The sequence below is a fragment of the Vicia villosa genome, linkage group LG1 (assembly GCF_029867415.1).
Source record: "Vicia villosa cultivar HV-30 ecotype Madison, WI linkage group LG1, Vvil1.0, whole genome shotgun sequence".
NCBI classification, from domain to species: domain Eukaryota; kingdom Viridiplantae; phylum Streptophyta; class Magnoliopsida; order Fabales; family Fabaceae; genus Vicia; species Vicia villosa.
In genome coordinates, this window is record NC_081180.1 from 190,085,159 (window position 1) to 190,095,009 (window position 9,851).

At 35.9% G+C, this 9,851-nt stretch overlaps 1 protein-coding gene across 1 annotated transcript; it reads left to right on the forward strand.

The window, feature by feature from the left end:
• The first annotated feature begins 4,028 nt into the window (after positions 1 to 4,028).
• LOC131661587 (uncharacterized) lies at positions 4,029 to 5,399 on the forward strand. The gene has a single exon (XM_058931180.1). The coding sequence runs from the start codon at positions 4,029 to 4,031 to the stop codon at positions 5,397 to 5,399; it is 1,371 nt and encodes a 456-aa protein (XP_058787163.1).
• The last annotated feature ends 4,452 nt before the right edge of the window (positions 5,400 to 9,851 follow it).

The following is a 9,851-nucleotide window of genomic DNA, read 5'->3' on the forward strand; positions in this document are numbered from 1 at the left end:
CTCCGCCATATTTAAGTTCCAAGCTTTGGAACATAGACCTTCTTCCCGTCATGTGACGCGAGCTTCCAGAGTCCAGGTACCATGACTGATGTTTTGACTTCACTGCTGAGGGCATCTGCAACATAGATCATTTCTTAGGTACCCATATCTTTTTGGGTCCTTTGATGTTAGTGTTCCTGAAGCTTTGTTTTAGCTTAGGTCTAGCACAATAATTTTTCAGAGTAGGCTGTATATTTGATATCATGAGTGTGACCATAGTTAAAATGTGTGTGCAGAGGTTTATATTTTATCTCCATATCATCAACTGGTTTAGGTAGATATGGTTCCTTTCCCTTAGGTGTCTTATAGCCAATTCCAGTTTGATTGTTTCTACTAACACCATAAATCATTGGGGCTATTTTGCTTCTATTTATACTTTTAACAAGAATTTTTTGAAAACTATCATCATATTCTTTCAGAATATCAGATTTTAAGGTACTGTCTGACTTAAGGGTTTTTGTTTCCATTTCATCTATGAGTTGTATATTGTTATCTTTGAGTTAAGTATAAATAGAGGAAATGGAAACAAAGATCAGAACTTTTAGTAGTTCGATCTTTAGCTTTTTAAATCTTGCTCTTAATCTATTGTGTCTTTCTAAAAGTTCTGATAAAATTTCTTCAAGCTTTTTTCTAGTGAGTTCAGAAAATACCTCATTTGTTTCAACTTCTGAGTCTGAGTCATTTTCTATGGTGGCCATGAGTGCTATGTTGGCATGTTCATCTTTTGAGTTGTATTCGTCTTCAGATGATTCAGAGTCATCCCATGTAGCCATCAGACTTTTCTTCCTTTCAGATCTTTTCTTAGGCTTTTCTTTTTGCAGTTTAGGACATTCACTTTTGAAGTGTCTTGGTTCATTGCATTCATAGCACACATTGCTTCTTCTGCTTGACCTTCTATATTCGGAGGATTCTCTTTTGTATTCTGGTTTTCTGAAGTTTCTGAACTTCCTTTGCTTGCTCCTCTAGAGTTGATTTACTCTTCTAGATAGAAGAGACAACTCATCTGCTTCCTCTGATCCGGACTCACTTGAGCATTCTTCCTTAGCCTGCAGAGCATTACTTTTAGATTTTTTAACAGATTTTAGGGCTATAGTCTTACCTTTCTTTTGAGGCTCATTTGCATCAAGCTCAATCTCATGACTTCTTAACGCACTGATAAGTTCTTCAAGGGATACTTCGTCAAGATTCTTTGCGACTTTGAACGCTGTAACCATTGGCCCCCATCTTCTTGGTAGACTTCTGATTATTTTCTTTACATGATCAACTTTAGTGTATCCTTTGTTTAAAACTCTTAGACCAGCAGTCAAGGTCTGAAATCTTGAGAACATGGCTTCAATAATCTCGTCCTCTTCCATCTTGAAGGCTTCATACTTCTGGATTAAGGCCAGAGCTTTCGTTTCTTTGACTTGAGCATTGCCTTCATGAGTCATCTTGAGTGACTCAAATATATCATGTGTTGTATCTCTGTTGGTGATTTTCTCATATTCTGCCTGTGAGGTAGCACTTAGAAAGATAGGTCTGGCTTTGTGATGACTTTTGAATTCCTTCTTTTGTTTATCTGTCATGTTCTTCCTTGATATCTTTGTACCTGCATCTTCTGGATGAATGTAACCATCTACCATAATATCCCATAGGTCAGGATCTTGTCCTAGAAAGAAACTTTTTATCCTATCTTTCCAATATTCAAAATTTTCTCCATCGAACACAGGAGGTTTTGTGTAGCCATTAATGTTTAAATCATTCACCATAGTGTTTTCCTTCTGGATCTTTTTCTGACACGGTTAAGTGTTTGCACCCAGAACCAAACGCTCTGATGACAATTGAAGGATGATAAAACACTTAGAAGGGGGGTTGAATAAGTGATTCTTTAAAAACTTGATGAAGGAAAGATAGACAGGACACAATTATTTTTATCCTGGTTCACCTTCTCAATAAGGCTACCTCTAATCCACCCTCAACAAGGTGATTTGCCTCTCAACAGAGGTCTTAATCCACTATAATCAGAACCTGATTACACTTGCACGACCAACTGCTGTGACTCACAATACAATGCACGAGCCAAACTGCTGGTGACTAATAATCCTGTAGAAACCAACTGTTTGTGACTAACCAACTTCTAAGACTCAACTAGTCCTGGACTTCTTGTGACTCCTGACCCAACCGGTCTCTCAAGGACTCAGTTACCACGTAACTTCTGATGTAGTACATAGTATTGCTTCTAGAAACCTGTAATCACCACTGTAATATTTCACTAAGACTAAGTACAAAGTAATGAATTCAGAGAATGAATATGAAAGTTTGCTTCAACGAGTTTTTCTTCACACTTGATGATTTTTTTAGAAATATGATGTTCTCGTGTGTGATTGTTGTTATAGATTCAAAATATCATGAGTATATATAGACTCCAGATATTTGCCCGTTAACTTCAACTCCTTTTTGCAGCATTAAATGGTTTGGCATGTTGTCTCAGCTTTTGTTTTCTTCCAAGGATTTGCATGTGGATAGCTTCTTCAATCAACCTTGGGATTGTGCTTTTGGAGTGTTGCAGTCGTTTTACTAACGATTATGTCTTTAACGGCTTTATTTTGAATCCATTTTCGTAATCTTCTGATCAGCTATGCATTTCAGCTTCTGTTGTAGATATATTCTTTAGTGATTTTCTGTTCCGCTTTGTATTTCAACTTCTGTTGTAGATATATTCGCAGCGGTTTGGTGCAGTATCAGAAGTTGCCTTGAAGACTTGAGTATCTCTTGCATTTATCCAACTTTACTTTTATTCCAAGTTCTGATTGTGCTTCTACTGGTACATCTTCTGAAATCAGAAATATATAATTAGAGTACCATGTTTGCTTATACAAAATTTATTTGTTTTTTATCATCAAAACACTAAAATATGATTAGAACCAAACTATGTTCTAACATTTATGACATTACCTCCTATCCTAGATTAGTTTTAGTCTAACTCTTCATCTTCAAGGTTGAAGTTAACGTACTCCAAGATTTTTGTTATCAACCCTCCAAATGTTAACAACATATTCTTTCTTTTGCTACCCATCATATGATGTACCACGAAACTATCCCAATTTGTTTCTACCTTAGTAGCAAGTAACCAAACAGCAACAACATCAGTTTTGGTTAGTTTCCCATATTTATGTTTCCTCGGGAAAAGAATATGTGAATTCACATAATGAGTGAGACGAATATCTAAGAGCAATGTGAATCCACATAATGAGTGAGACGAATATCTAAGAAGCAGGAACTTTATTGACGACAATATTCCTAAAGAGGATCATCCTCCAACAACAACCAAAGAGGACATTATTAAAGAAAAAGAGGAAAGCGAACAAGAGGAAGATAAACAAGATACCTCAACTTAGTTGCAACCAAGGTGGTGTAATCTTAAAATTTATGAACAAGCTTCTGGAAAGGTTGTAAATTTCGACAAGTCTGAGGTCTTGTACAGCAGAAATATGGGGGAGTCAGTCAAAGATTCTATTCGTAGCTGCCTGGGGGTTAATTCTGTCCCAAACCATGCTCGTTATCTTGGGTTACCGGTTATTTTCGGGAGATCAAAGAAGGAGATTTTTGCCTTGGTGGTGGAAAGAGTTTGGAAGAAATTCAAAGGGTGGAAAGAAAAATTTGTTTCAACCGCGGGGAAGGAAGTCTTAATTAAAGCCGTTGCCCAAGCAATTCCCACGTATATCATGAGTTGCTTTAGGATACCCGATTCTAGGTGCCGCGAGATTGAATCTTTACTTGCAAACTTCTGGTGGGGGTCGAAGAATGGTGACAGAAAAGTTCACTGGATAGGATGGGACAAGTTAGCAAAGGCCAAAGGAGGGGGAGGCATGGGTTTCAGAGGTATAAGGGATTTTAATTCCAGCTTATTGGGAAGGCAGTACTGGAGGTTGTTGAATCAAGAGACATCTTTGGTGGGCAAAGTTTTGAAAGGCAGATAGTTTCCTAGAGGCACTATCGAAGCTTGTACCATGGGTTATAATCCAAGTTATGCTTGGAGGAGTATAATGGGTGCAAGAGAAGTGGTGGAACGAGGTGCTCGATGGCAGATAGGAAATGGGGAGAAGGTTAATATTTTGAAGGACAGGTGGATCCCAGGTAACAACGGATTCAAACTGCTTTATGGGGCCAACAATCTAAAAGAAAATGCGAGAGTTTGCGATCTCATTGACAGGGACCTTGGAGGGTGGAAGAAGGAAGTGATTCGGGAGAAATTTTCGCAAGAAGAGGCTAAGATGATAGTGAGTATTCCTCTTTCGAGGATACCTACAGATGACAAAATTATCTGGCATTTTGAGAAGAACGGGGAGTACTCATTCAAAACTGCGTATCATGCAACGTGTGCTCAAAAGGAGTGTCTCCTCCCGGGCCCCTCAAGTCATTCTAATCAGAATCTGTGGCAATTGATATGGAGAGCCCCTATTTTGAATAGGCAGAGGAACTTCTTGTGGTGTGTCGCGAAGAACATCTTGCCAACTAGAGGTAATCTCTTAAAGAAAGGGATATCCCTTGATCCTGTGTGCCCCTTTTGCTCTGCTGAAATTGAAACTATGCAACATCTCCTTATGGATTGTGTGTTTGCTAAACAAGTTCTCTTTGCCTCGCCGCTGAGTTATCGTATTCCTGCAAATGTTGGTGTAAATCAATGGCTGCAGACGGTTTTGTCTTGTTGTGATGATGGCTATGTCCAATTTATCTGTTTCTGCTTGTATAAAATCTGGGACACTAGAAACTTGGGTGTGTTTCAGAATAAACGCTGCTGTCCCATAGCGGTAGCGAGTGGTGCTGTTGAGTGCGTGCAGGAATTTCGAAGAGCCAACCCCGTTAATGGCAAGAAAGCTTCTGTGACTGTTAGGAGGCTCGGTGAGACTTTTCCTCTTGATGTTCATATTGCCCAGGTTGATGCGGGAATCACATGGAATGGGGAGGCAGTGTTTGGTTGCCTTTTTAAAAGTCACTCTCTGGTTTTCCTGTTGGCTGCGAGCAAGAAGGAGAGCATTGAAGTGGAGGCGAGCCTGGCGGAAATGATGGCCATTCGGTGGTGTATTCAACTGGCTGTGGAGCTAAAGCTGGACAAAGTTGTCTTTCAATCGGATGCACAAGTGGTGGTTGACTGTATTAATTCGATAATTAGTATTGCTGTTCTCGAGCCTCTAGCGGCGGAGTGTAGGAGTTTATTAAGTGGTGTTACTTTTGGTTCTGTTATTTTTATTCCTAGATCTTGTAATTCTGAGGCGCACAATATAGTGTCGCTTGGTAAACTGTATGGGTCAAGGACCTGGTTATGTAACCCCCCGGTGATAGACTCTGTAGTTTCAGGAGAGTTGCCTCCTTTATCTTAATGGAAGAATTTTTTTACCGTAAAAAAAAAGGGGTGTAATCTTGGAATATATGGATACTAAAAATCAACTAGCTGATATCTTTACAAAACCATTATCCATGAAACCTTTTCACAATATACGTAGGGAGTTGGGAATCTTGGATTTTTTGTGTTTTAAATAGATTTGGATTCCTATTTCATTTCTTTTGTTATATGTATTATGTGTATTATGTTGTAGAGTGATATTTCCTTGTAGAAATTTATACTTTAACCGACCCTTTTGGTATGTTTCTACAACTCTTATATCTTGTAATATCATTTAGTGTATTTTGTTCTATATATGTTTATTTTTTTACTTCTTACATTCTTCATTTTTATTCATTCATTCCTAAGCTGATGTATCGCTATTCATATTTGCATTAAAAATCTTTTGAATGAATTATGTTAATTATGCGCATTTGAGAATTATTGTGTTTGTTCATGCGTTATTTAATCTTCCATTAATAGTAGTTTTTATCACATAGTTGTATTGTTGTGTAGTTGCATGTTTAATTGTGTATTTTTTGCATTTAGCATGTATATATTTGTATTCTGTATTCGATTTTTGATGTTTTATATTCTTCTTAACCATGTGCAGTGTAACACCCGATATTTAATTAATTATTTAATTAAATATTTTTAAATTATTTCAAATTTAATTGTTGAATTTATGGAGTGTTGAGAATTATTGGCATGGATTGTTATGATTAATTAGCTGATTATTTAATTGATTAAGTTGTAGAAATAGTATTGAAGAAATACTAGATTTATTATATGGACTTAATTAAGTGATGGTGGTAGTAAAAGTTGGGGTGATGAAATTAGGTTAAGATAAGAATTAGGATAATTAGAAGGGAAAAAGTCTCGAGGAATTGGTCATGGGAAGTTGCAGAGAAAAGAGAAAATAGGAGAGAAACTCATTCCCGTTTTTGTTGCAGCAGTCTCACTAAATCGAAGATCCACGATTCGTTAACTGTTGGATCATGGCCAAATTTTGAGGGTAGGTTCGCAACACATATATCAAACTTTTGACCGTTGAGATATTCAAAATAAGGTCTGAGTTGTGAGATATCATCATCGCACTGTAGCTGCATATTTGGGAAAATTTTCAACTTTTGATTCTGATTAAAAGAGGCAAGGGTTGGAAGCTAAGGATGGAAGGCTTCGATCGGTAGAATTATAGAGAAATCTCAAATCCAATGTAAGGGTGGGGTTCTTGCTCTATAAACGGGGATATGATGGACCGTATGCGGGGTTGAGTTATAATTTTATCGCTGTGTTTGATATTATTAGGTGTTCATTTCTGGAAAATCATATATGCACTGTTATTGTGTGTGGAATATTGATTAATGGTGTTGCTTTGTGATTTGGTGGATATATTGATTAACTCTGTTGGTTGTTAATCGGGTGAATGAATCTGTCCTGGGAAAACTGTGATTGTTTAATTGAATAGAAATTATAATCGATGATGTTTTGTGATTGGAAAATAATCTGTGTTGTTAGTGATGCTGTGATAATAATTTTCTGAGATTGAAAACTGATACCGTAATGGAAAATTGGCTCTGAGGAGAAGAAGGAAAATTGCTTACGGACGGGTGTCCCTACTGTTTCTATACACTATTGTTTACTTAATTAATTAGTAATATGTACTGAGCCTTATAATTAACATTAATAAGTATCTGTTAGATTAATTTAAGAGCTTAAGATCAATTAAGTGAATCAATAGAAATAGAAAATGATAATTGGTAACAGTAGAACATAATTTTGGTGATGTTTAATAGAGAAATTTGATAACAACAAGTTAGTATTTAGTAGAATAATTTTGTGAAGTAGCAGAGTAATAAATTAGCGACATATCAGTGACAGATAATAAATAACTAATTAGTGAATAGAGAATAAATAAATGGTAGACTGGGACTAAGTTAACCGAGTAGAATAAATTATGCGTTCCTGAAAATGATTCGGTATCCGTATTTTTGGTATTGTTTTGGCGATGTTGTGATGCGATGAACATTATGAATTATGTGATTTACCATTGTATTATTCGTGACAATTTGTGATGATTGTTGATTAGAGTTGTTGACTTGTTGTGTATGCATTGTTGTTGACATGCTGTTGTGACGTGGTGATATTAAGTTGTAGGCCTATGGCCAGTGACGATGCAATGCTATGATTTTATGATTACTACGAAATGCAGGAAATAAAGTGACGTTGAGTTACCTCTGATTATTGGTAATATTTGTGATATAGGCGTAAGCCTCGTGACAATGTTGTTGTGATTTGTTTTGTGATAATGCATTCATTGAGTCTCATGATTGCATTTTTGTGACGGCCTGGATTGGCAAATAGTGACGAAGGCTTATGCCTGTTTTGATGCCTCTATTTATTGACAATTGGCGATGGGGGCTGAAGCCCTGGGTACGACATGCATGTGCATTTGTTAGAGTCGCATTTCATTTGTGTGATTATGAGTTTATGTGTTGTGATGTGTGAACTTATGTGAATTGTTGTGAAATCTGAATATGAATTTATGTGAGATATGGTGACGTGTGTTGTTTTGATTTAAATAGTGAAGTAAACTAGATGGTAATGATTATACCGCAAAGTGATGATTATTATGACTTGAACCGTATATATACTATTTATCATCACCCTATTTATATTGTTTGATATCTCACCCCTTTAATTGTTTCGCCGTTACCTTTATACTGGTAACGTACATGTGATAGCTTGGATGAAGATTTAGTCGCCCTGAGTCGAGTCGGTGGTCGCTCTGATACGTAGCACTCGGGGGAATAAACGCGTGTTTTAATTATTTGTTGCTAGCCGAATTTTAAATGATGTCTTATTATGGAATTGTAGCTTAAAGCTATATTGCGAAGATGTTGTGATTAAATTGGAAAATTGTAAAGTTTTGTGAATTCCGCTGCGAGATAAAATAATTATTTAATGAAGTGATTTCGAGGATTAAATTAAATGTTATAATTGCTCGTTTTAATTATACGTGCTATGTATGTGATGAAGGCATGAACGCCGAAAATGATTTGAATGACGAAATGTGACATCTCAATTGTTGATAAATTTTTTGAATAACTCTGATTTTTCGTTATAATTATCGAATAATTTATCGCGTAGAATTGGGGTGTTACATATAGCTCATTTGTTTCTCTAGAATATCGTTTGTGTTGCTGGTTATTTTGCATTGAGGCTCATTAGCATCTGTCTATTTTTGATCTTGTCAAAGGGGGAGAAGTTGTAATGTGAGTCTAGATTTATTTTATGAGTTTTATGTTGTTGTGTATTTGTGCAATGTTTTAGGGGGGAGCACGAGCAATTGAAGGAAAGCATCAATTCCAAGTGCAAGCTTGTCAGGCATAAAAAAATAGGGAGACTAAAGTTGCATGTCTTTGTTGCATTAAGGGGGAGATCGTGCATGTCTATGTTATATGGTTTTGTTGCTTATCCTTTAATATTTACTTTGGTTTTAGTTTATATCATCGAGTATCCTATTCAATTGCACATTTCTAGATCAAGTTTTAGATCCATATCTTTTAGCATGCATAATTTAAATTGTTTGTTTTTTAATGTGAGCAATATGCTTTAAGTCACTTAGCTGATTTTTTAAATCAAGAACCATATTTGAGATTGGTTCAAGTCATAAGTAAAATCTCAAAACATATTTAAAAATTTTATACTTTAGGCGTGTGATTCAAATCACACATCCCGTGAGTCGAATCAGATGAAACAAAAAGAAATCAGGGATTTTGTGAATCGAATCACAGGTTTTACATGACTCGGATCATGGAACCTTGTGAATCGAATCACATTATTCATGACTCGATTCATGAAGATACGAAAACTTTAGGATTTGCTATTATTTGCTTGAGTAAAATCACATTGTTCATCACTCGAATCATCACTTTAGTCTTGACTTGAATCATTGGTCAAATCATGACTTGAATCATACAAATGGGTTTCTCATATATTTTAGATATTGTTTCAAACTACTTTGCCACTTGTATCAAATCATACATGTGCTCATGACTTAAATCAAGCATGATATTCTCACTCATTTTGTGTTAAATCTCCATCACCAATAAATAATTTCTCTCTCAAATCTTTCATAATGTAAGAAATCACATACTTATAATATTGATTTGAAAACTCACAAACCACTTGTTCTTTCATTTCTCAAAAGAGTTTTGAATCTTCTGTGAACACTTGAAAACTATTTGTTTATTCTTATACCTCATTCTTTCTCCCTTACTATATGGATCTGAATCTCATTTTTAGATATTAGTGATTGTTAAGGAGATTTTTTTTTTGAATTTAACATTTCTTTGAATATTTGGTTAAGGCATGTGGTATTGTGATTGGTTTTGACAATTGCAAAGGAAAAATAGGGTTTTCTCTTCAGATTGACCTTGGTAGTGGT